The sequence below is a fragment of the Tenrec ecaudatus genome, chromosome 6 (genome assembly GCF_050624435.1).
Source record: "Tenrec ecaudatus isolate mTenEca1 chromosome 6, mTenEca1.hap1, whole genome shotgun sequence".
Lineage (NCBI taxonomy): Eukaryota > Metazoa > Chordata > Mammalia > Afrosoricida > Tenrecidae > Tenrec > Tenrec ecaudatus.
In genome coordinates, this window is record NC_134535.1 from 127,374,359 (window position 1) to 127,401,650 (window position 27,292).

The 27,292-nt window shown below is 50.6% G+C and overlaps 1 protein-coding gene across 1 annotated transcript in view; it reads right to left on the bottom strand.

Annotated features, from left to right (window-relative positions):
• Nucleotides 1-1,593: 1,593 nt before the first annotated feature.
• Nucleotides 1,594-27,292, bottom strand: part of CD9 (CD9 molecule) — a 47,466-nt gene continuing 21,767 nt past the window's right edge. Inside the window, exons 2-8 of the mRNA XM_075553134.1 lie at nt 17,076-17,178; nt 10,892-10,989; nt 10,132-10,206; nt 4,169-4,264; nt 3,991-4,080; nt 3,242-3,325; nt 1,594-2,047 (exon numbers count right to left, since the gene is read on the bottom strand). Of these exons, the coding sequence (XP_075409249.1) occupies nt 1,982-2,047; nt 3,242-3,325; nt 3,991-4,080; nt 4,169-4,264; nt 10,132-10,206; nt 10,892-10,989; nt 17,076-17,178 (612 nt within the window). The 3' untranslated portion in view covers nt 1,594-1,981. The remainder of the gene's footprint in view (nt 2,048-3,241; nt 3,326-3,990; nt 4,081-4,168; nt 4,265-10,131; nt 10,207-10,891; nt 10,990-17,075; nt 17,179-27,292) is intronic.

Here is a 27,292-nt window from a genome sequence, read left to right on the forward strand (position 1 = left end):
TTTATCAAGATGGCAGTTTTGGCATCAGGGGACTAGACGCACACCTCTTTACAATGTTCTTTGAGCCTGGGGGACAAAACGAAGCCCACAGGGGCAGGGGCAGGGCTGTAGGGCAGATGGGGGACGGTTTCCCAATGCACTTTGCCTAGGGCAGCCCTTGCTACCCTGGAAGAAGCAGCACATGAGTGGCTGTGAAAGGAAAACATTCCTGAGCAATTTCCCCGAACCTTTTCTTACCTATGACTTTTCACATTTTCCTAAAACGTCTAACAAGCCTTTATGATTGTCCTAGAACTTACAAGAAACGATAACAAGATTATCCCTTGGGCGTCCCTTCAAAGTCACTCCAACCTCCTGAGCTGACATCTTGGCCTTGAATTTAACTGGCCCAACAGTCCCATTGGAAGTAACTGCTTTAGGTCCTTTTTTGCAGGCGCTCCGAGGAGACGAAGGCAAATGGGTGCAGCCACCCACACAGCACCGAGACGGGCTTTGTGTAGAAGACACCTGCGCACACATCAACTGGACCCTGCTAGTGGTGCTTGTTGACTTCTCCTGGTACACCGAACGGTTGCCCTTTACTCCCACAACTGGACAAGCTGTGAGCTCTCCAGCACTCAGATGACAACGGGAACAGGGCAGGGGTGAGGCACAGGACTCCCCCAGCCTGCCTGTTTTCTCGAATGCACCAGTCTTTTTTCCAGTGGGATAACAGAACTCCAACGGAATCAAGAGGCGGGACATCAGAGAAGGCTTCTCATTACTTGGTTCACCGCTCGGTCCTAATCGCCTGCTTATGTCCTTGAGTGGCTCACTAGATTGCAGACTTGAGAAGTGGGGACTTCTCCTGGGCTCAGCAGAACTGTGCTTCCCAGAATCCCCCCCTCCCTCTCCCGCCCCCCTGATTAGGAGTGAAGTACAAGGAGGTTCTTGTGGGTGGCCCCAGGTGCCAGAAACGAAGCAGCAGTCATGTTGTAGCACACACACTGCCCCTTATTCTCCTTAGTTTGTCTAGCTTCTGAGCTGTGTACATTTTAGCTCCATTCCCAAGAGCTCAGCACAACAAAGTCAGCAGTCACAAGAACGGCCGACGACTGACCTGTCTTCCCGGGATGCAGCTTGTCCTGCTTCCTTCCTCTGCTTTACACCATCTTTCCTCCCTGCCTGCCTGCCTGCCCAGTGGGATTCAAGCTCCGGCACCAGGCACGGAGATGACCCGCAACCCTATAAATTTGATGGTTTTTCATAAGGCTCCAGGGGTTGTAGAGTCAAATCTTTTTCTTCATAGGCATCTATCTCTCAGTGGTTATCTGACGAACCCTTGAAGGAGATGTGCTCATTAATAATTCAGCCAACAAGACTGATTGAGTAGCTACTATGTACCGTACACACTCGATTCCCAGTGCGGGGGATAGGGTAGTAGTTGAAGCCAAGCCCCACCCTCATGGCACTCCCATCTGTTCCTGAACTCCTAAGACCCATCACGCTGCGGGATGGAGGTGTCCAGAGACAAGGCTCTGGTTTTTCCCTCTTCCTTTCACTATCTAAGACGGAGGCCACTGAAGAAATAAAGACAAACAACAGTCCGGGATATTGTCATCTTTTATTATGTATCAAATTGTCTTCAACATAAGTTACAACCTGATTAAATGTGATAGATATTTTTATCTAATGACAAAAAATTCTCTTTATGTACAATATATTTTGTCTAGAGTCTAGCATATATATAGTACCTTTCATTGCAGGATTTCTGCTTAAGCAAAAAAAAAAGAAAAAAGAAGGGACCCCCATCCAAATCCCTTAACTATAAATGCCAATATCAAATAAAGTATTAAAAAGACAAACAGGGAATAGATTTTTTTTGTTTAGAAATGCAGAATGAATATGAAAGTTAGTGGCAAAAAAACCCCCAAACAAAAACAAAAAAACCCTTCAAAACTCTGCCAGGGCAAACATTCCTGCTCAGGGAGGTGTGCTGACTCTAGACCATCTCTCGGTTTCTGCGGATCGCACAGCACAGGATCATGCTGAAGACCATGCCGAATATCTGGAAGACAGGAAGGCGTGTGAGGAGTCGGGTGGAAAGACCTGAGGCAATCAGCCCGAGACAAAGCCACCAAGGTGGGGGATGGTGTCCATTAGGCCAACCGAGTGAGTGGAGACTGAAGCAGGAAAGATGTAGGCTAGATAACAGGACGGGCTGTCTTGGACGTGTGGGTCTCTGAGCCAGCAGTGTTTGTTCTTGGGAGTTGTACAAATACCTTCCTGAGAGAACTTTCAGGGCAAGGCAAATAAGCCCAAAGCTATTTAATGTTCCAGTTCCAGATCTTCCAACAGGCCATGCTTGTGCGCGCTATCTCTCTCTCTCTGTACTTTATACTCTGTTTTTTTTTTTTAATATATACTCTGTTTTAAGGGGCGTTGCGATATCTTTTACTGGCAGTTGCTCTAAGTGTGTGTGTACTTTATACTCTGATGTCGTTTACTGGCAGTTGCTCTAAGCTCTTTCTTGGATGTAGAGCTGAGGTGTAAACAACCAATTAGAAAGGAGGCTGTTCTCTCTCTGGATGCGTCTCACCAGGGGCAGAGGGAAACTGGGGGAAGTTTCTAGGGCTTCTGCTGAGCCAGGTGCCCCACTTGAGGGCTGAGTCCCCCCTGTGGATTCCTCACCACTCAGCCACTGGGAGGTCAGAGGTGACCCTGGAGATCCTGAGCAGCCCTGGATGGTCCCCAGCAGGTGGTCCATCAGAGAGTGAATTATTGAATGCTCTGTCTTCTCTTCCTTCTGCCTGCCCACCTGTGGGTGGTTTTCAGGCTAAAGGGAGAGGTGAACCAAGGCCAATGCATGTAGCTTCTGGGGAATTGCTCTTTGGGGGACAAGACGGGCCGCTGGTGCTTGGTGAGCATGTGTTCTGGAGCTGCTCCTCAGACTAACAGGCCTGGGACATCTACCTTCTTGCTCCACTGGTGTCCCCTTGATCGTAATGGATTCTGGAGGCACACTGGCGTTCCAATCCTGGCCTCTTCAATAATGAGCCAAGAGACTTTGGCCAACTCACAATAATCTCCTTGCCTCGAAGTCCTAGCTTGTAGAATGAAAGTCCTAACTATCTACCCTGCAGGGTCGGCAGAGTTTAGATCAACTGATGGGCGATCAAAGAGGGCCAGGCCCAGGGCAGGTGCTTAAGAAATCCTAAGCACCAAGATCACCATCCCCTCCTGGGTGCCACCCAGCACTCACCATCACCACGGCAATCCCGATGCCCACTGCGCCAATGATGTGGAACTTGCTGTGGAAGACCTCGTTGATGGCCTCAGGGCAGGGCTTAGGGAGGCAACCACAAGAGATCATCACAATCTTTCCCAGCTCCTGGTGTACCCCTCCCTCCCACAGCACCCACTTCACCCAGAGGGCACTGGTGGTCCCGGGGGATGAATGGGAACAGGAGGGAGGAAGAAGAGATGTCCTGGTTGGTGGGCAGGAGGGGACACAAGAGAGACACAGGAGGGAAGAAGACTCAGCCTTTTGCTTTGGGGTCTATTCTGATCTGGCGGTGGGGTCATTTCTTACTATTCCAGAGTGTCCACATAGCTCTAGCTAGCCACTCAGAGCTGCTTACAAAGCCAAAGAAGTGTTAGGTCATTGAAGGAGCCAGCGCTTCGAGGAGCCCTATCCCGAATAGCTTGAGGAGTGGGGTGGGGGCGGGTGGCAGGTGGGGCAGCAGAGGGCACCTCCATGTATCAGAGTGACCCTGGGAGCTGGGGCACTTGGCTCATGCCCTCTGCCTGAGCTTTGTTTGGCTGTCCTTGCAGAGATAGACTCCAAGGCAGGGAGATGGCCACCCTGGCGCTCTGCCCCAGATGGAAGAGGTCTCTATGAAGTGCCTGGTCTCCCGTCCTTCCCCAAGGAGTTGGCTGATTTCCCATCCACCCTGGTAGGCTTTGCCCATGACAACTGGTCAAGGGTACAGAGTCTTGTTCTAAGTTTACCTTTATTGTGATGGTTGCAATCAACTCCTTTTTGGGGCAGATGTCTACAATAAATTGTTCCAAGCCTCCAGCCATCCCACAGCAGTCCAACTGCAGAAAGTGAGAAAAGGTGATTAAAGACGGTTGGCACCCTCTTGTACCTAGCGTCCAAGTCTCTTCTGCCCACTAGATGACCTACCGCATAGTGGATGGCTTTCAGTGTGTCCCGATGGGCATCGTCCTTTTTCAGCTTCTCATAGGTGTCCTGGTAAAATTTCTGGGTTTCGTTAATCACCTACAATGGACACAGAGACAGCTCTTTCAAATGATTCTTAAGGAGATGTCACCCATTCCATCTTGCTCATGTGCTAACAACCTCTGGGCTCCGAGAAGATTTGAGTCCTACCTTGCTCAGAGCCTCTGCAGCCCCTCCCAACTCCTGCTGTGTGGGCCACAAGGCCCTCTGCCCCCTCGAGAAGAGCTTGCTTCCGTTTTCCTTTCTCCCTTGCGTGTTTAGTTCATCCCTGCAGTCCCCCGCAGCTCCTTCCCTTCTACGCAGCAAGACTGACTCGCTTCAACCCCAAGGACCTGCTCCTACGTGGCTGTTTCCACTTCAGATCTCGTATTGTGTTCACAGCGGGGGTTTACAGTCGATTCATGGGCACTTCACCCTCACTGCACACAGCTCATAGCTGTTGGCCACCACATGTTAACGTTCTCATGAAGGGCCATCTAGATGTTTTGCTTCTCGCCATCTGGGTTCCCCATCCCCTTACTCTTTCGTTTTCACTGTGGACTGATCATTGACCATTTGGTCTTATCCAGATACAAAACACTGAACAGAACTCCCTAGCAATGCTCTTTACTTTATGAGCCAACCTGCTAGTTAGCTACAAGTGACCTCGGGGGTAGTTTTGGTTCAAGGCTTATAACCTATCTCAGGGCAATAGTCTCAGGGCGTCCTCTAGTCTCAACCAGTAAAGTCGAGAATCTTAAAGAATGAGATCTAGTCTATATTTTTAGGATTCCTCTATTGTGGCCCTGATCAGAAGGGCTGGGTAACATCTGTCTTCTGGTCTCAAGGCAGGCAAGGCGACGGTCCATGAAGACAGTCCAACAGGCTAGTTTCTTCACTGACTCTCTTGATTCCTTCATATTCTTCCGTACTTTGAAGCTGTCTAATGTTTGGAAAATTACCAGACCTTCTCTCTGTGAATCAGTTTGTAAATATGTAGGACGGTGATTAAAACAACCTCTACCTCAGAACGTGGAAGATTAAACAAGATACTGCATGCTAAGTCCTTAACGCATCATTGTGTTCGGTGACTCATGGTAACCCTGTGCATACCAGAACGAAACACTGTCCTGTCCTACACCACCCTCACAATGGTTAGGTTTGAGTCCATTGTTGCAGCCGCCGTGTTAATTCATCTTGTGAAGAGGCTTCCTCTTTTTTTAAAAAAAAGTTTTTTATGTAGTCTATTTTCAAAGCTTCCTCTTAAATTTTGATAAGCTTCATTCATTTTTTTACTTGCGTTATTTCATCATGTATTTCCTTTTTTAAAAGAATCAGTTTATACAACTTCTATCACAATCCATCCATCCATCGTGTCAAGCACATTTGTACATTTGTTGCCATCATCATTCTCAAAACATTTTCTTTCTACTTGAACTCTTGGTATCAGCTCTTCATTTTCCCCTCCCTCCCTCCCTCATGAACCCTTGCTAATTTATAAATTATTATTAATTTTTCATGTCTTAAACTGTCTGATGTCTCCCTTCACCCACTTTTCTGTTGTCCATCCCCCAGGGAGGGGGTTATATGTAGATCATTGTGATCAGTTCCCACTTTCTCCCCCACCTTCCTGGTATCGCTACTCTCATTATTGGTCCTGAGGGGTTTATCTGTCCTGGATTCCTGTGTTTTGGGCACTTTTCTGTACCCACGTACATGCTCTGGTCTAGTCGGATTTGTAAGGTAGAATTGGGATTATGATACTGAGGGGGAGGAAGCATTAAATACCCAGAGGAAAGTTGTATGTTCATTGGTGCTGTACTGCACTCTGACTGGCTCATCTCCTCCCAAAACCCTTCTGTAAGGGGATGTCCAGTTGCCTACAGATGGGCTTTGGGTTTTCACTCTGCGCTCCCCCTCATTCACAATGATATGAGTTTTTGTTCTTTGATGCCTGATACCTGAGCCTTTGGACACCTTGAGATCACACAGGCTGGCGTACTTCTTCCATGTGGGCTTTGTTGCTTCTCAGCTAGATGGCCACTTGTTTACCTTCAAGTCTTTAAGACCCCAGACACTATATCTTTTGATAGCCGGGCACCATCAGCTTTCTTCACCACATTTGCTTAAGCACCCTTTTTGTCGTCAGTGATAGTGTCAGGAAAGCGAGCATCACAGAATGCAAGGCTATTAGAAAAAAGTGTTCTTGTGTAGAGGGAGTACTTGAGTAGAGCTCCAATGTCCATCTTGCTACCTTAATATTTAACATATATGTACATCGATTTATGCCCCTATTGTTATATATATATATATATTTACGTATATATATGTAGAGGTATTTATACCTCTATAAATGTCCTTTGCCTCATACTTTCCCCCTCTATTTCCTTTTACTTTCCTCTTGTCCCACTATCATGTTTGGCCTTCATTTGGGTTTCAGTAATTTCTCTTGGTTACATTGCCCTTGATCAAGCCCTAGCAGGCCTCCTACACCCTCCTCACCATCGATTTTGGATCACTTGTTGTTTCCTTGTCCCTGGGTTTGTTAACACCCACTTCCTTTCCCCTGCCTCTTCCTCTCCCCTGTCCCCCTGGAACCGTGGGTCCCATTGTTTTCTCCTCAGCTTGTTCATCCCTCCTGTCTTATCTAGATAGACCTGCAGAGATAATAATATGCACAAAAACAAAGCAACAGAAGAAAACAATAACAACAAACTAATGACCAAAAAAAGAGAGAAAAGCCTATCAATAGTTCAAGGTCTGTTTGTTGACCTTTAGGAGTGTTTTTTGGTGTGGCCCAATGGGGTGACATGCCTTGGCCCCAAAGTCTATTTTTGGTATTCCCTGGGGACTTCGTTGCTCTGTTCCCCTTGCTGTTCTGTTGCAAACCCTTAGTGTTTCGCCTCGGTGTGGTGGGGTCAGATCAGGCACAATTCCCGCACTGTGTCTCCAGTGTTGTCCCCTGTAGTGCTAAGGGTCAGTGAGGGACATCGTGTCTCATAGTGGGGCCGGGCATATGGTGCTCTCTGTGCTTTAGCTGCTCTGAGCAGGAATGTTGTCCTCAGGGCTTGGTGGGACAGGATGTGCTCCATTCTTTCATCCTCTCCCTTCATTTTCTCCTGTGTGCTCTGATCAGATATGACTTTCTCCCTGAGCTGTAGCTTCAGTGCTGTCCTCTGAAGTGAATTCTTTTGTAGGGAAGGGGGAGGTTTCCTCTTTTTTTGATGACTATCTACTTAACCAAGCATCATGTCCTCTTCCAGGGACTGGTCTCTCCTGATAACATGACCAAAGTGGTGACACACAGTCTCGCCATGCTCACTTTGAAGGAAGCTCTGGCTGTCCTTCCAAGACGGATCTGTTTGTTTTTGGTACTTTCAGTAGTCTTCGTCAGCACAAGGCTTCAAATGCACCAGCTTTTCTTTCACCTTTATTTATTGTCCAGTTTTCACTCGCATATTAGGTAACTGAAAGCACTAAGGTGTGGTAGTTACATAATCTGTTGTGACTACCAAGTTGAAGAATGAAGGGGTGGAGTTTAGCCTGTCAATCAGGTCACAGCTCGAAGACCTCATTTGGAGCTGCTAAGGAGAAAAACAGCTTGCTGAAGGTGGGACACCCACACTCTCTCTGGGAGACATTCCTGTTGACAAGCCACATGGAGTTCTGCTGAGAGAGCCAGAGCCCTGGAGCTGGAGGAGCCATATGGAGACCCATGCCAGTGCTGAGATGCTTCTACCACCACTGGATCCACAAGACTTTCCACCCACTGGTCTGTGATCTTCCTGCATTCGGCATCATTGTTTGCGTTCTGTGAGTATGAAGAGGAGCTTATAGATTGATATTGGACATATGGGCTAATACCGGATGTATAGGCTTGATCTGGACTGGGCTGGGATGTTTTCTCAATATTTTATTGCTCTGGTATATAAAGCTTTTTCTTTTTGTTTTTTAAGAGCTTATACACATATGAGTGTCCATGAATTTGTTTCTCTAGTCAACCCAGACTAACACACACGGCTTGGGTCAAGAGCACCTTAGTCCTCAAAGTGACATCTTTGTCTGTAACACTTTAAAGAGGTCTCATACAGCAGATTTTCCCAGGGAAGTACATCATTTGATTTTTTTTTAAATTAAAAAAAAAGTTCATCATTTGATTTCTTGACTGTTGCTTCCATGAGTGCTGATTGTGAATTCAAGTAAAATGAAATCCTTGACAACTTCAGTTCTTTACTCTGTTTACCATCTTTGTTTATTGGATCCCTTGTGAGGATTTTGCTCTCTTTGCACTGAGCTGCAATCCCCACTGAAGGTTGGAGTCTTAGGTTTCCATCTGTAAGTGCTTCAAGTCACCCTGGCTTTCAGCAAGAGCGATGCATCATCTGCGTATCACAGGTCGTTATCAAGTCTCCTCCAATCCTGACACCCCATTCTTCTTCATCTAGTCCCTCTTCTAGGATTAATTGCTCAACACAGGGTTTGGATACTAAGTATGGTGAAAAAGATACAATTCTGATGCACGCCTCTCCTGATTTTAAAACATGCAGATCCCTTGTTCTTGGATGGCTGCTTCCTCTTGGTCTACGTGCGTGTTCTGCATGAGCACAGTGAACGATCCCCATACTTTGCAACCATGCCCACACAGCTGAATTCCTTTGCATAGTCCACGAGACACAAACAGAACAGCTTTCCGATAGCTCTGCTTTCAGCCCCGAGCTATCTGTCACCACCCATCACTGATCTTATCCTTCTTGCCACGTCTTCTTCTCAATTCAGCTTGACTTTCTGGTCGCTCCTTGTCAATGGACTGCTACAGCCTTTTGGAATTATCTTCAGCCGCAAAACCTTATTTGCATGTGATATTAGTGGTATTGTTTGATAATTGCTGCATTCTGTTGGGTCGCCTTTTTTGGAACGAGCACCCATTCGGTGAGATAGGTAGTTACCTTCCAAATATCTTGGCATAGACTACGGAGTGCTTCCAGGGCTGCGGCAACTTGGTGAACCATTTCAATTGGTAGCTGTCAAATTTCCTGGAGCCTTGTTTTCCGTTAATGCCCCCAGGGCATTGAATGTGGCGTACAAGGGAGCTATGGGTGACAATGGTTATCTTTGGCACTTAGGTGCATTCCCAGTTGAATGCTTGCCTGTTCCCTCGACTTCCATAGCCTATTAATTAGTCAACACTCAGCTCTTTCCCTTTAGCCTCTTTTGAAATGGTTCTTTCCTTTGTCCATGGTCATCACGGCTTTCAATGCTTATGTTATGAAATCGTTAAGAAAATCCCACCCAAATAGAATCCCCGACATCCAGCATGCTTCCTGTCTTCCCCTTCCCGCTAAACACGATAAGATGGCCCCATGTAAAATTCTGCTCTGTCATAGCCCGTCCTGGCTCAGCTCTCTTTAGTGACTCCCCAGGGAAGCCCAGACTTAGCTGTACTCCAAGCTTTCCTTTGCCTGGAAACCTTTCTTCCCACCAACTCGCCTTCTGGAACCCTCCGGCCTAGTTCAGGCTTAGGCCAAGGCTCATTCTTCCATGAAGCCAGAGAGAGCCTCCTGCCTAGGTCTTTTCCAACCTCACGGGACTTCTGGATGCAAATCTCTCCCATGACACTTTGCAGACGCCTCTCCCCCTTCCATGCCAGAAGTGCGCACACGCACATTCCATTCCCAAACTGAGCAAGCATTCCCTGAGGGAATTCCACCGAGGGAAGGAAACCCGCAGCGGTGGCCTAACAGTCACCGTTGGTGGAAAATACTCACGTTTCTCTGCTCTCAAGCAGCATGCACCCTGGTGGCCCAAGGGAATGTGGGCAACCGGGGGCAGGGTCTAGGATGGAAAGCCAAGCGGAATGACTAGGTGACCCTCCTTCCCCCCACCCCCACAGCATGGCAGGATTGGAAAAACCAGTAGGAAGAACGTACCTCCTCTTTGTGGGAGAATCCCCAGATGGCCGCAGCAATTTCAAGGGAAAATATCACCAAGAGGAAGCAAAAGAACTGGAAGGCAAAGAGGGGGCAGGCGTGAAGACAAATCCCAGCCAGCCGGTTGGAAATCCAGGCCCTGGGATGTCAGTGTGGTGTGAGGGGGGCGTGGAGCCAGTTGCATCTTGGGATAAGGAAGAGTGGCAACTCTCTGTGGCACAAAGGACCTACCTAAAGGGACAAGGGAGCTTTCCAGCCCATGAAGGGCGAGCCCAAGGCCAGGAAATAGGAGGTTGGAGGAGGAAAGAAATGGGCACAACCCAGCCTCCGACACTAGTCTTCAGGATGTGTTAGTTTGGAGCAATTACATCATTACTCACTCACAAAACCATGACGGTCTGAGCAAAGAAAGGAAGCGAACACAACTTGGCGGGTTGTAGGGAAGGAAATCAGATCCCCTTTTGAAATAAGAGAAGTCACAAAGCACCCATGCATCCAGGGTACAAAAGCCAAGGTGGTTCCCGCTAAGGGGAAAAGCCAGGCCCTGGCATGAGCTGACTCTGGGAAGTGGCAGAGGGGCCTGGGTAGACCCCCGAGTGGAGAATGCTAGGGAGAATGAGGTGAACTCAAGTCCGTTGAATACCTCTTCTCTTCCCCTATCCTGCTGTCCCCTCTCACCTGCCCTAAGGAGCTGGGTCTGCTGAGATCAGGCTGGGGAGTGGGAGTCAGAGTGACGGTGAGGGACCCAATCCATACTCACCAATCCCAGCATGCACTGGGACTCTTGCACGGCTCCACAGCAGCCCAAGAAACCCACGAGCATCATGAGGGCCCCGGCTCCAATCAGAATATAAATTCCTGAGGGCAGAGGGCAAATACACACACACACATACACACACACACACACACAAACACACACACATTAGCTCAGGGACCCAGACATTTCCTACATTCCTTTTCTAATTTATGTGATCTGTCTCCTCTCCACTCCCCTTTGCTCCGACCTCCCCTTCAGCTTTTCTGGGAGGGGCCCATTACCCTTCACCACACCCCAGGACTCAGAATAGCCACAGGAGCTTCCAGATTCCACACAGGACTCAAGCCAGTCCAGTTCCTTAGCCGTTTCCAGCAGGATCAGCTCCACACAAGCCAATTACAACCAGTAGCGCCTCTAGACTCGGCTCTGCTGAGCCTCCTGCTGGCCTCTGCTCCCCGGGAGAGGGGGCCCAGGCAGTTTTCACAGGAAAGGGCTGAGCACACTCAGATATCCAGTTCTGGGGTTTGCCAGTTCTACCTGGTTGCCAGAAGGGTGCCCCACCCATGCAGTTAGGCCTGTGCAGTCACGCCCAAGGGCCCTCACTGCTAGGGGAGGGTGGGTGACAAGTTTGAGTCCTCAAATCAAATGGCTCATTGGTGAGGGGGCAGAGGCCCAATACTGTGCTAAGTCCTGGCCCTGTTCATTCCATGACCCTCCCGGGGGAACCCAGAGGGCCCGTTCTGCAGGCACCCCCCATGTGCCCCTCTACCCTCCTCTCCAGTAGGCTGCATGAGGAAACTGGCAGAAGTTCCACGGGGTCCTTGGCCTGTCGTATTTAGCTCCAGGAGGGGCGGCGGTCCCATGGGACAATTGAAAGCTCTGTCTGTGACTCCGTGCGATCCCCTCTATCTCCCTGTGCACAGTGGGGCTGGCAGTCACACCTCCCTCACTTCAGGGGCTTCTTGAGGACTACAGGGTAGAATCCCCCAGTGCCCACGAAAGGCTCATCATAGCTAACTCTCAGGAGCCCCGGCAGTGCAGCAGGTTAGGCTAACCACAAGGTCAGAGGCTCAGACCGGCCACTTGTGTCCCACGAGACAGATGAAGCTGTCGCTCCTGTGAAGACTCACAGACTTGGAAACCCTGTGCAGGATTCTCTGAGTTGGAACCGTGGTTCCAACTTTAGACTCCTGTTTTAGAAAACTTATCTTGTTGACCTTGGTTAATCCTTTGGCAAAGGTTAAGCTCAGCTACAAACGGACAGGTTTGAGGCTCAGACCCACCCAGTGGTGCCTAAGAAGACAGACCTGGTGACTTCTTTCTGAAAGGTCACAGCCTTGAGAAGCCCATTGTGGGTGCAGTTCCACCCTACACACCTGGGGCCGCCCTGGGGCCGCCCTGACTTGCTGACACCTGACAACACCTGCCAAGGCTAGTGATAGAGAGGCCCAAACAGGAAACCCCATTTCCTGCTATGCAGTCTTGCCCCTATAGAGGCCAGAGCAGAACGAGCCCTATGGGCTTCTGAGACGGACTCTGTATGGGAGTAGAAAGCCTCATCTTTCTCCTATATGGCGGCTGGTGGTTTCAAACTGTCGACCTTGAGGTGAGCTGGCCGACTTGCTCTGCACTGTGTCACCAGTGCTACGGCAGTGATTCCTCAGTCACAGGACTGAGTGTCCACTCACTTGTCGCTCCCTCCCTGCTGTCGTCAAAATGGGACCACAGAGGCTTCCCAGCAGGGCAACTGTGACGTTTCTCCACCATACACAACAGGCCACTGCAAGGAGAGACCTTTACGGGGACACAGTGACCTCATGGTCTCCCATTGGTGCCCTCCGTGTGGGGCCGTGGCTCAGCAGGCTACCCAGCATGCAGCCGGCCCTGAAGCTCTGTGCGGGCAGCCCCGAGCAGCTCACACACAAGGTCCCGCTTGTGCCTCTCCCCTCTTCCCCTGCATCTGCTGTGATGTCAGGTCACGTGGGCGTCCTGGCAAGCCCCAGCGTGGTATGTGAATATGGGCATTGTTCCCGCGCACGCCCAGCCCAGACTGGGCAAGGTGACACATGCAGCCTCTCCTGGAGTCCAGCCCCATCCTCCTGGGCAGTTGCACCCCAGTGGGCTAGGCTAGGCTGGGGAGTGGGGAGGGCTGGGCAGCCCCACGTGTGTGCTATGCTTGCTCAGTCCCCCCATCCCACCAGGCTGAAACAATGGAGGACGGGCAGGCCAGAGCAGCTGGGAGAGACCTGCCTTTGAGCCTGCATCTGGGCTGAGGACAGAGGGGATATTAAGAGATCAAAGGGATTCATGAGCACAGAAAAGACAGTGGGAATTCTGCAGACAGGTGCACTTACTCTAAGGCCCAGCAGCAATGGAGGTTAACTACAGGAAAAGGCGTTTCCCATGGAGAGAGAGAGAGAGAGAGAGAGAGAGAGAGAGAGAGAGAGAGGTTTTCCTAATGGGTTCTAAAAGGGATACATATTCCATGGCTCAGCAGAGCGGGCTGTTAAGGTAACGGTCTTTAAATACTGTGTAGGCAGCTGCACATCTGGAGGGTCCCTGAACTGTGTTGTCCCACCCTCCGGCAGCTGTTGATGGGGGTGATCCAAGCAGCTAAGGGCGGGGCTCCTCTGAAAGCACCTTCCGGACCCCATGGAGTCAGTCTCTGCAGGGCTTGGGGCTGCTTTTCAAAAGGGTTGTCCAAATGCTTCCCCTTGGAGAGGCCCCCTGGGGCCTGCACCCCAAGCTCACCAGGAAGGCCAGTGGTGAGAAACGGATCCCCTTTCTAGACAAGAGAATGCTCAGCTGTCTATCTGAGTCATGGAAGAGGGCTTTGGGGGTGGAGCTTTCTCCTGGATGACTGTATTCACAACTGGCTCAAGGCTATTCACCCTGCCCTTTCAAGCCGACATTCAGGCCCAATGTCCAGCTGACAACCAACAAAACAACACTGCAGAGCAGCATCTGCCTGGGAGCCCTATCACCAGAAGCCGAGCTGTCTCTGTCACCCGCAGAGCAGGGCTCCGCGTCTGGCTCAGGTAGTGGACAGTCCAGTCTCCTGTCACCACCCCAGGCCCAGGGCCAGCTCCCAGCAGCCCCGCCCCCTCAGAGGGAGGAGGAGAAGACGCCAGCTCGGAGCTCCATGCACGGTCCCACTTAACTCAGCACAATTTATTATTGCAAAGTAACGTGGCCAGGGGTTCCGTCCCCCAGGGCTGTCCTGCACTCCCTCCCTCCCTCCCTCCCTCGGCGGCTGTTTTCAGGGTTTTACGCAAGCAAGCTGGGGCATTCTCAGGCCAGTTTCAGGATGGGGAATGAGGAGGCCCTGAGCAACCCAACCAACCGGCCCAGCCTGCTCTTGTCCTTAGAAAGGGGACAGGTCCTAGGGTTGGGGTGCATATCACAGCCGCTGGTGGGAGCCCCAGATGCCTGTGTTCTGTGTCCCTCATTCTGGAAGTTCCACCCAGAGTTAAGAAGGGCTGGTGGTCCAGCACCAAGACAACACAGTTCCCCAACATGTCTGCAGTCTGGGACTCTGGTTGCTCCTGCTGCCGGGCTGGCCTGACTCTCCCGCCTGGATCGGAGAGAAGGCCCATATAAGGCCACCAACCATTCTGAACTCCCGATCGGTGTTGTAAACACTGGAAAACTTTCCGTTTTCACTGGCTTCTCTGCCTGGTTACATAATCTTTCCCTCCTTTGAAAGCCACGGCCCTGCTGGAGAATAGATCAGCACCCCTGAATTTTTTTTCCCAGGCTGCCAGCTTCTTTGTGGTCAGGCCAGCCTGGGGGATGATCTGCAGGCAGTTGGTGCCCAGTGCAAGGGGCGACCACCCCCTGACATGGGGACTAGGGCTCAGGCTAGCTGGCGCTCAAGCTCATCTGCAGGAAGAGGCTGGTCTCACAGCCTCAGGGGGAATGGCTTCCGGGGCAAAGACTTCTTGACCCTTTGCCCAGGGACCACACAATTCCCATCCCAAAGTACAGATCGAGGTGCCCTCAGGTGCCAACAGCTGCTCAGCTCGCTGGGACATCTTGCATCAGTTGTGTCTCTCTCTGTCCGTGGGCTCCCAGCCTGGAGGGCCCCTGCTCCTGTGGCTGAGCGAGTGGACTGTAACCACGGAGCACCCTGTAGGGACTGCTGTGTCACTTTGGGTTCGTGCCCCCGAAGCATCTTCCTGGTCATTCCCAGCAGGAACTCTGCCCACCTGGGACCCAGGGAACGCCTTGGGAGACCTGATTTTGTGAGGTCCCCAGGAGCAGGCCTGGGCATCCTCTACTTGTCACCCATTCACTCTCCTGTCCCCTGCAGCCCTCCCCACCTGCCACTGCCACCCAGGGCCTCCCGGCTGGGGGGCTTTTCTGAGGGTGGGTGTTTGTGTGAAGTCACAACACACAAGAGAGCTGCCCGGGAATAGCCTGCTGGGTCCCTGGGGAAGTTGTCTATCCCTAGACAGGGAGCCTCTTACAATCTAGGCCAGATAACCCAAGAAGAGGCTTGCACAGGTCTGGGTTCAAATCCCAGCCCCACCTTCAGGGGCATGGGCGTGGCCAAGTGACCTTGACTTCCCATGATCGAGCTTCAGTGTCTTCTCTTTTGATGTGGGCAGCACCCAGGTCCTACAGGGGTGCTAGACAACACAAACAAGAGCCGGCCGGCAGAAGGACCAGGCGTGGCACCCAGAACCTGCAGGGAGAACTGAGGCTGGCAGAGCACCCCTTCTGGGACGCGTGCTGGGAGGGGATGGGGTGCTCGGCTAGAAAAGCACCCCCCGGCCAGGAAACACCTGCCACCTGTGTCTGTGTCCCTGCAGCTGACATAGGAGCTCTTCACAACCTCGAGTCTCCCCTCAGCACCCTGTCCTCCCAAACCCTGTCTAAATAGCCCTCCCCGGCCCCATGGCTGGGAGCCGCCAAGCAGCATGCTGCTCTGTTGCCACACACAAGTCGGGGCACAATGGAAACCCGCTCCTGAAAAAACGATGGATTTTAAAAACACACACGGTCTGTTCTTTCCCTCACTTTCTGTCTGACAATAGGGAGATACGCCCTAAATAAAAGCACAAGCAGAAACTCAAATGGAAACAGCAAAAAAGGGCAATGGAGCCAGGAAAAAAGAAATCCACAAGGCTCAGATGCTAAGCAACCCAACGGGCTGTTTGCAGAGTCCCCCAAGGGGTGGAGATGGGAGGTGGGGAGACCCGGCCAGCCCAGGAGATAACCCCCCTTTTCAGGAGGCTTTCTCTGTGTCCTTTGTAAAAATAACTCCTTTGGTGGGTGTGGAGGAAGTGACCACACTGGCACTTTGGGCCTGATGACATGTCAGCGTCGCCCTAAAAATAGGTGCATCTTGTTTCCTGCAAAGGCGATGTTTCCGACCCCGCAGGCTGGGCGGCCAGGGGAGCCCAAGGACTGGTAGCTTACTCTGGACTGGGAGGTCATGCAGTCAGGGATGCTGTTGATGTAGGGAGTGGGCAGCCAGAGTGACCGAACGATGGGGGACCAAGACCTCAGGGAGGACCTGAGTGGACAGTGTCAATGAGTTCAGAAGGTCCCCAACCATCCCCAAACCAAAGCAGCTGGCGCCAGACTGATTCCAACTCAGTGACTGACGAGTGCAGAGACCCGTGCCTCAGAGCAGGCTCCTGGCTAGGATGTCTTGGAAGCAAACGGCCCTTTCCTCTGAGGTGCCTCTTGGCAGTCTTTCCGTTCAGTAGCCAAGTGCTTCGCCATTGGTGCCCCCCCCCCCAGTCCCTCAGGGACACATGACAATTCTTCAGGAGCTGGACCTTCTGGGTCTCAGAGTTCCTAGCTGAGCAGTGGGGGAGGATATTCACCCTCCACCCCTTCTCAGACACAGTGGACCCCCGAGATAAAGTCTTTGGATCCAGGGAAATGCCACAGCCTTAGGAGACACATACGACATGAGAACCTAAGTCCCTTCAGCTCCCAGGGCGGCAGCGACTTGGACAGGGCCACCTTCACATCAGCCAATAGTAGACAACTCAGCCAACATGAAAAGAAACCACATCAGTTGGATGCAAATCCCCGGGTACAACTACACAAAGGCCTGGTTTGAAAGGGATGGGGCTGGCCCATATGGCACAAGCCCCAGTCCTGGCACTCACCGATCAGGAAGCTCCAGCCCTGCAGGAGGCGCCTGGAACTCCCCGGCGCCCCCACTCACCTGTGTAGAATCTGGAATGGTTAGCTTCCTGCTCGAAGATGCTCTTGGTCTGGGAGTCAAATCGGAGCCATAGTCCAATGGCAAGGACTGCAATCCCAGCAAGCTGCAAGACACAAGGTATGTCGGCATTTATCCTGGCTGTCAGGGCTAACACTGGCCTTGCAGGCTGAATGCCCACTTTACAAAGGAGTTTGGGCCCACCCTCAGTCTACACCCCTCTCCAAACATCTGTTGGTCGTGGCAGCCACCGAGGGGGCAGTGGAAATCACTCCATGTTCAGAGAACTCGCTTGGAAGAAACCAAGACCGTCTAGCAGTAGAAGGGATATTTTATGGACAGCCGAGGAGCAATTGGCTACAATCCTGGAGCGATCTCGCATCTCACCGTGTTAAAGAAAACAAGCACCACCCCACCCCCAAGAACACATGATATGATTCCTTATAGCTAAACTAAAGTGATGCCCACACTGTCCATAAGGGACCTAGAAAGGATCAAGGAAAACAAAAAACACAATTCTCATAATGTCCAGTGATTGGTGACCTCGAGGGGGAGGGAGGCATCAGGGAAGACTATTTGGGGGTGGGGGTGGGCTCACTGTCAGTGTGGTCTAGCTTTTGACTTGGGTGGCAGTTACATAGATGCGTACGTCACAATTTTTCTCTAAATGCCCCTGTGTTTTACATATGACTCTAGCAGATAGAGATGATCACACAGAAGGAAAGGAAACCGTCACACGGAGGACGCATGCTTGGGCCAACGAAGGCCGCAGAACCCACATCAGGCCGTAGCTGAGCCCCGCATCCCAATATTTGCATGTGGGTGGGGGAGGGGATGTCAGCTGGTCAAGGGTGGGGATCTAGTGCATGCAAATGTCGGGGTGCGGGGGCTCCTTATCAAACTCCTGATGAGAAACCTCAGAACTAATTGAATATGAAAGTCTCATGGACACCCCATTTCCTAGGGGGAAAGTTGAGGTACGTTCGGGTAGACTTGCATTGGCAGCAGTAAGGAGCAGACCCAACCGTCTTGAACTTGATGCCTGAGAAGCATGTCTCCTGCCAGGACCGCCTCCCCTCCCCCACCAGCTGAACTCGTACCAGGGCTTGCCAGGGCAGTGAGTCACAGTCCTCCAGTGTCGTGGCCGGCTGGACGCGAGTGGGTGGGCTCTGGGCCAATGCGCAGGCCTCAAGTTTCTATGACCCACCCCCCTCTCTCAACAGAGGCACCCTTATGCCAGAGTCTGGCTCCTTAGGCTGCCTCGTTCTCTGCTCCAGGTCCTGGCAGTGACTCTGGACATTGGAGAGAGGGCCTGCGGTGGACTTGAGGAACCCCCCAGGGGGTGTGTGCGGGTTGGCTGTCCCACTAGGTGTGTTAGCACACTCAAGGACGCAGTGGGGTCTGGGGTTCCCGGCTGGGCTGGTGGGGACAGTGCTCTCCGCTGTGACACAGGAAAGGTAACGTTTGGCCCTTCCTTGTCGGTTGTTGCGTGGCACCCTGCACTGCACAGTGGACTGGCCCACTGTGATGCATCGTGTGTTCCTCGGCTGACTTTGGGGAAGCAGGTTGCCAGGCCTTTCTTGCTGGTCTACCTCCGCCTGGAGGCTCTGGTGGAAAACATTCTGTATTCTGTCACGGGGACATGCACAGGTTGGCAGCTGCACTGGAGGTGTACCGGCCTGGAATCAAGCTGGGGTCTTCCACAGGGAAGGTGAGAATTCTACCAGGAACCCCCGCCCCCCGCCTTAGCCTTTTTGGCCCGTAAGGAATCAAAATAGTTGCATGGGAAGAAGTGCTTCTGAAGAGAGAGACAGCAGGTGGGTGTCGTGACAGCCACAGGGTTAGCGCTGCGATGAGTCCATGTCCCCCTTCTACCGCCATGGACAACTTCCCGGCCCTCTTAACCCTTGCACTAGATGAGGTGGCTCCAGCCCTCAGGAAGAGCCATACAGAGCGAGGTGCGCGTGGCTGGAGTATTGAGAAGGGAAAGCAGAGGTCCTGGAAGCCTAGGGATGCGAGACTGAGGATGAACGCCGAGCTGTGCGCTTGGGCACCGGGGTCAGGCTTAGCTTCTGATGAATAAAAAGACACGCAATGAGTGAGGGTCTCCTGACCAAGCCCTAAAGCAGAGCAAGAGTCCCGCTCAGACTGTGGGCTCTGCTCTCCCAGAAGGGATGGTGTGTGTGTGTGTGTGTGTGTGTGTGTGTGTGTGTGTGTGTGTGTGTGTCCAGCTGGAGGTACTTTCGGCTAGAACTGAGTGTGTGGCTCAGGCTCAGGCCCCCACACACTGGGTCGAGGGCCATGGTGCTGATGGGGACCTTTCTCCCTCCCCTGCACCTCGCATTGGTCCAGTTGGCGCCCTAGGCTGGGCAATCCTGGGATTCCCAGGCTCCTTTGGGACCTGGCTGCCCAACTGATGGTGTTTCCAACACATGTGGGCTGGCGGTTTTAAGTGTGGTGAGAACTGGCTGTGTGGTTCCCCTCAGTCTGGTCCTCCGCCCTGCCAATGTCTTGGGGATGTTGTTGCCCAAATGCACCGATGCCTGGGAGAGGCTGGCTGACATCCTTCCATTCTAGGCTGGTGCTCATAAAAACAAAAATCATTTTATCCTCCTTTTTTAGGGGAGGCAACCCACCCACCCCTTCCCTTCTGCTGACCAGAAATACCTGAATAAGCCACCAGGAGGAGAAGTCAAGCAATCCCCTCTACAGTCCCTGCCACTGCAAAGAATGGCAGAAAGCTCCACTGGGCGGGAGCCTGGGAGATAATTCCACGCAGATGGTTCATGTACTCAGGGCTCATCCAGAGGCACCATGGAAGAAAGGCCAGGGAATTGAGTGAACAAACAAAACCCTCGCAAGTGGTTTGTTTAGGAAAAAGCTTTCCTTTTAAGGATCCAAAGCCAATCTCTACAAGGCCAGGTGCCTAGCTGAGCTCCAAGCCTAGGTGGCAAGAAGGATAGCGGGCTGGAGAAGTAGAACCAGGTGGGCAAAGGAAGGGCTTCGGGCCCCATCCAGCCCAGGGCACGACCACACTCAGGAGCCAGAAGCCCTACAGCTAACCCCAGAGGAGGGAAAGCAACGGCAATTTTCTCGGTTTTTTTTTTGGGAGTGGGGGCTCAAAGTTCCCCTTGAAGAGAGGAGGACGGCTCAAGGAACCCATTGAGGAAGGGCAATCCGGGGTATAGTTGGGTTGACAGGCTCACACAGGAATGAACCCTGCTGCCCGTTCTGATTGAATGACGGACGGGAATTGGCCTGGGGGGATGCTAAGTAAACTATTAAAAAAACATACTGCCAACAAGTCTATTCCCTCTCCTGGGGGAGGGGTCGGAGGCTGTAAAGCTCTGTGGAAGCAAAAAGCCACATCTTTCTCTAGTGGGCTGGAACCTTGCCGTTAGTGGTCCAACGCTTCCTGGACTGCACCGCCCAGGCTCCTGGGCCTCACTTTCTGTCACACTGTGGAAGAAGGCTTTGCCTGGCAGGGCCATGAAACCAGTGCCACCCAGGAATGGCTTCCAGGGCTGTGCCGCAGACAGCAGTACGGAAGGGACTGCAAAGAACGCCTCACTGTGTGGCAAGGCACCAAGGCACCTTCCATCCCATGCCCGCTTCCCTCTGCTTCAATAGCAGCGTCTAAAATGAGAAGGGAATAAGTCAGTATCAAACACCAAAGAGAGCTTTTATTCTTTAATACAGGGTGCCAAGTTGGTCCCAAAAGGCTTCTATACTGTAAAACAGGGAACAGGGAGGCTATGAGGTTGATGTTTGCTCACAGGGTGGTTAATTGACATGTGGTAGTAATGTCCCTGCCTCATCAGACTTGACAGATGCACTTGGGTGCTCAGTTAGATGCTACCTTGTTTACCAAACCCAACCCAGATCAACCCAACCCAACCCAACCCAACCCAGATCAACCCAATCCAGATCAACCCAACTTGCTGCTGTGGAGCTGATTCCAATTCATGGCAACCACATGTGTACAGAGGAGACCCGCGCTCTGTTGAGCTATCAAGACTGTGACTTTGAAAGCAAATTGCCAGGCCTTTCTCCCACGGTGCCTCTCACTATGGGTTCAAACCGACAATCTTTGCACCACCAAATGGGTCAGCCTTACTCACAGGGCCCCGGAGGGAAGACAATCTAGCAAGCGTCCTGGTAGAATAGCCGGAACTGCTCCTCACAGGCTGAGGCCCTGCCACCAGCTGGTCGTTAGTTTTCCTGTTTCTAATGACTGCTAAATGGAATCATTCTGGCATCGCAGGGAAAAGCTTCCTTGTGGATCAAGCCAACACTGGTTCCCTCCACTTGACAGCCCAGAAGAAAAAGGACCCCGAGACCCCATCCTTTGGTTGACAATCTCTCCGCTTCTTCACTCCTGCTCATGTTCTCCTTTGAAGAAGATGGGGCATGAGCAAACTCAGATAAACCCAATTGAGAGGGCATTATTGTCCTTCTCAAAACTGTCAAGGTCCCGATGAGCAAGGGAAACCAGAAATTGTCTCAGCCCAGAGGAGACTAAGAGGGCGAGACAACTAGCTTTCATGTGGCGCCCTGCTGGGGGATCCTAGGGCAGAGAGGACAGTAGTAGACAAAGGGATGAGCTGTATCAAGCCGGGAGTTCTGTTACCAGTGTAAAGTACAGATATTAATGACAGGAAACTGGGTGAGGGATATACAGGAAGTGGATTGTCTTTGCCACCGTCTCCGTAAACGTAAGTCTGTTCTAAAATTAAAAATGCACGTTAAAGAGTCAAAGTGAAGAGGACACTTCTCTTTCTTCTAAAGCTTTTCTGTCTCCTTCAAGAACTTGCTTGATTCATTGAGCCCCTTGCAGCCTCTGTCTCGGTCACCTTTTCATTTTTGCCACCAGACCTGGCTGGGGAGCCCTTCCTGCACTAAAAAACCACACAGAACAGCGAAACAAAATCTTCTCTCTCTCTGCAAGGCCAGTGCTCTGTGTTTTCCCCTTGCTCCCAGAGCTTGTAGCGTCCCACCTCCAAGTCCTCACACACCAGGGCTGCTCAACACCTCCTCCCTGAAAGGTGGCAGACAGCCACGGTCAGTGGCCAAGTTCTCCAGCTTTCTTCTCAGTGCTCACATTCTTGGACCTCTCAGCGTCTGACAGTACTGCACCCTACCTCACCCTTGTCTGCTCCTTAAATGGAATCAGCCCAAGTGGGCCCTTTAAGCTCTGTGTCTCTGCTGATGCAAGTCCCTCCTGCAATGTTCACCCCAGCACCTAAAATTTGACCTCTGCTTGCTTCCCAGGATATCCTTAATCTTCTCCCAAGGAAATGCCATCTCCTTTCTCCAGTCTTCCAGACTTGTGTGTTTGCTCCCATCCCACCCCTCCTCTGAGTTGTGCGCATTCATTCATTGAGATCAGGTCATCTCTGTGTGTGGCCCCTGCCTCCTCATCTGCGCTGTTAAACAGGTTGGTCCCGGGCAAAGTGACTGAGTCCTTCAGGGGAGGAGAACTTCTGTAGTCCATCGGAACTTCCACGTTCCCTGGACAAGCCACTGTTCCTACCCAGGCCCTTCTTTCAACACTTCACACCAGGAGTTACCATCACATTGACCGGAGAAAATACGCAGACAGACTCAGAGGGGTGGCTGGGGAGCATTTAGTGGGCGCAAGTCTACCCCTCCCTTCCTGTATCTGATGAATGTCACAATGAGATTTAGGGGAGCTTTAGTTATCTAGTAACAGAAATACCACAACTAGAAGGTGTGGTAGTTAGCTTTTGGTGCTAACATGGCACCTGTAAGAAGATATGGGTGGAGCTTAGCCTGTCAATCAGGTCACAGCTTGATTATCTCATTTGGAGGTGCCACAGAGCTAAATGGCTCCCTGGAGGTGGGTGGGTCACTATCTCTCTGTCTTTACCTTCCCTTTGAGGAGCCACGCGGAGACCTGCATGAGTCCTGTGATGCGGTCACCGCCATTGGATCCACACAGCTCTGCACCCACCGGCCTGTAACTTCCCTGCATTCTGCATCATTGTGTGTGTCTGTGTGAGTCTGAAGAGGAACTTATGGACTTGAGTTGGACTGGGCTAGGGTGTTTTATTAATGCACAATTACTTCTTGATATAAAATTGATACATCTGTGAGTGTCTTTAGATTTGTCTATCCTAGTTAACCCAGCCTAACAAAGGAAATGTGTTAGCTCACATTTCGGAGGCTAGTAGTCAGAATTCAGGGCACCAACTCTAGCAGGAAGTGTTTTCCCTATTGGTTCTTGGGTAAGACCCTTGTCTCTTTTCAACACCCTTGTGTTTGATGTCCCTTGGAGATCTCCATGGGTCTGCCTCAATCTTTCCCTGGGTCCTGGGAAGGGACCTCAGTCCAATGACACCCTCTGGTGATTCGTCTTCCTTCTTGGTGGTAGTAGATCCCTCTGATCCCTGCTCACTTGCTCATCCATTTTATATCCCCAAAGAGACTGATTCAAGTCTAATCCTGTAGAGTACACCTCCTGCCTCATCAACAAGACTGTCTCTAATCCTGGAATCCTGCCTCATGAACATGGTTCCTGTTATTATTCGGTGCCCTGGAGTCCGTTCCGATTCATAACGAGCCTGTGGACAACAGGAGGAAACACTGCTTGGTCCTGGGACATCCTCAACATTGTCCTTAGGTTTGAGCCCATCATTGCAGCCATTGTGGCAATCCACCTTGCCAGGGGTCTTTCTCTCCTTTCACCGTCCCTTGGTTTTACCATCCATGATGTCCTTTGCCAGAGACTGGTCTCTCCTGATAACATTTTCAAAGTAAGTGAGAAGAAGTCTCATCACCCTGGCCTCCAAGGCGCATTCTTGCTGTACTTCTTCCGAGACAGATTTGTTTGCTCTTCTGGCAGTCCTAATGCTTTCCCTATTCTTCCTCGGCACAAACATCCAAATGCACTGATTCTTCTTCAGTCTTCCTTATTCAGTGTCCAACTTTCACATGCATGTACGGCGATCGAAAAATCACGGCTTGGGACATGCACAGCTTAGTCCTCAAAGTAACATCCTTGCTTTGCAGCACTTGAAAGAGGTCTTGTGCAGCAGATTTACCCAACGCAATGCATTGTTTGATCTCTTGACTGCTGCTTGCATGAGCCCTGATTGTGGATACAAGCAAAGTGAAATCCCTGAGGACTTCAATCTTTTCTTTTATCATAGTGCTGCTATTGGTCCGGATGTGAGGATTTTTGTTTTCTTTACCTTAAGTTAAATCCTCACTGGGCGACTGAAATCCTCAGTCTTCATCAGCAAGTCCTTCATGTGCTCCTGATTTTCAGCAAGCTAGACGGCACCGTCTGCATATTGAAGGTCGGTAATGAGCTTTCCTCCAATCCTAATGCTGCTGTTCTTCTTCCTATATTCCAGCTTCTTGGGTTATTTCCTCAGCAGACAGATTGAGAGAATACGGCCCTGAGGCACACCTTTCCTGACTGGAAAGCCATGCCGTGTCCCTTTGTTCTGTTTGCACCACTGCCTCTTGATCCAAGGACAGGTTCCATATGAGCAAAATTCAGTGGAATTCATTCTCCTTCTTCTCCAGGCTATCCATAGTTTGTTATGATCCATGCAGTGCACCATAGAGGCAAAGATTTATAACACATAGGTTAATTACTGTATATACATGAGTGTAAGCTGAGGCACCTAATTGTACCACAAAAAACTGGGGGGCTTTTTCAGCATAAAAAATGTGCTGAAGAAAACTCAGCATACACTCGAGTACATATGGTACATCGGATCACAAAATAAAGCCTAATTACAAAACACTACGAATCATGGCCCAACGAATTTGACATTGACTTTGAGAGGGCACAATTTAACTTATTACAAGGAACGCATCTGCTTAAAGTCATCTGGTGCTTATTGTGGTAGTTACATAATCTGTTGTCAATTTGAGACTTAAGAGTGGAGGGGTGGAGTCTAGCCTGTCAATCGGGTTCGAGCTTGACGATCTAATTTGGTGGTGCTAAGAGATAAATAGTTCGCTGGAGGCGAGGCACATACTCACTCCCTGCGAGACATTCCTGTTTACAAGACACATGGAGCGATGCTGATAGAACCAGAGTCCTAGAGCTGGAGGAGCCATGTAGATACCCACACCAGTACTGAGATGCTTCCACTGCCACTGGATCCACAAGACTTTCCACACACTTGTCTGTAATCTTCCTGTATTCGGTGTTATTGCATGTATTTCATGAGTCTGAAGAGGGCTTTATAGATTGGCATTGGACATATAGGCTAATATCGGACTGAAGGACTTGATCTGGACTGGCCTGGGAAGTATTTTCAATATTCAATTGCTCTTGTATGTAAAGCTCTTCCTTATACACATATGAGTGTCTATGAATTTGTTTCTCAAGTCTACTCAAACTAACACACTCTTCACAAGAGTTCATCTAAAAAATGAGAAGACCAATTGGGACAATATCTTCCCTCATCTACTGTGATTGAATCAATTCTGACTTATAGTGACACCAAAGGACAGAGTAGAACTGCCTCTGTGGGTTTCTGATGCTGTTAATCTTTATGGGAGCAGAAAGCCTCATCTTTCTCCCTCTGAGCAGCTGGTGGGCTCGAACTGCTTATCTTAAGGTTAGCAGCCCATTGTGTAATCCACTACTCTACTTGAATATCTTCAGAAACCCTAATACCTTACTAGAACAGCCCAAAGATATAAAACTTTGACAACATAACACACAAAAATAAACAATCCACTCACAAAATGGGAAAATAATTTGAATCGATATTTCATTAAACAGAACTCCCAAACGCCCACCGAACACACGAAAAGATGCACAGCGTTCTGAACCATCAGAGATATGCAAATCAAAATGACAATGAGATACCAAGGCGCTTCTACTAGGATGACTTGCCACTAGTTTTAAAATTAGGAACTAAAAATGTTGGGGAGCATGGAGGGAAATTGGAACCCTCATTCATTGCTGGCAGTAATGCAAAATGTACAGCCACTGTGGCAAAGTGCGGCTGTTCCTCAAAAAACTAAAACAGAACTACCATAGGCCCCAGAAATTCCAGTCCTACGCAGACGCCCAAAGACTTGAAAGCGAAGACTCAGAAGGAGACTTGTGCACCAATATTCTGCAGCACCGTTCACAGGAGAGCACAGGTGGGAACTACCTACAGTTGACCAGATAAATAAAGCATGCTACCTATGTACAGGGGACACTACTCAGGCAGTAAGAGCAAAAGCAAACACCAAGCAAAACCCTACAGTGCGGGTGGAGCTTGAAGACTGCATGTTGATGCTGAGCGAAGAGAGTCCGTTTTAAAAGGAAAAAGATTGTGTGACCTTACTTCTATTAAAAAAAAGTCAAGAAAAAGCAAATGGATGGAGCCCAAAGTTTATTAATGGCTAACAGAGAAGGGAGATAATAAAAGGTGTGAGTGTGGGGTGAATGGTGACCAAAAGGTCATGGTGTTGCACGGCTAATTGTTGAAATTGGTGTCAATCATGTACACACCGGTACATAGTTGAATTTGCAAAACTTGTGTGATATATTAACAAACACCCCCAAACAAAACAAGAATGGCTGCTGAGTATGCTGATGTACATCTTCTGGGAGGTGGTCTTTTGGTTTTGAGGTTTGGAGGTGGCTGTGACAATGTGTTTGGGGCTTCTGATCAACCTTGTTTGTGATCTAGGGCGCTGGGTGTGTGTATGTGCGTGTGGGTCTTAATAACTTGCAGGTGGCCATTCAAGACACAACAGGTGGTATCTATTCATCCAGAGCACCAGAGGAAGGAGAGTCTGGAACAGGAAGAGGATATGGAATATGTGGCGGATTCTTTGTCGTGAGGCCAGAAGAGGGCTAGTTAGTCAGTGCCCAGCCACCATGACTGAACATTTTGACCAAATATTCCATAAAAGAATCGTGATCAAGACAAAGTACACAGGACACAATTGTCAATCCTCATGGACTCTGGGCTTTCTGGAGCCATGGAGCCCGGAAGAACACGTGAGAGCACCTGAACCCAAACTCCCCCCCGGAGTCTTCTGCCCCTGGTGTAGCCTAACTCGTGAAGAATGTCTACCTTGAGCATCGTGCTCGGTCTAAAACTAGCTATGGGGACCACTTTGATGATACCCGTTCGTTCCAGAGATTAGACAGGCTTTCCCTGGCAGGGAGAGGATATGAATGGGGCGGAGCAACTCAGACAAGGAGGCGGAGGACCGTCGCCCAACCAGAA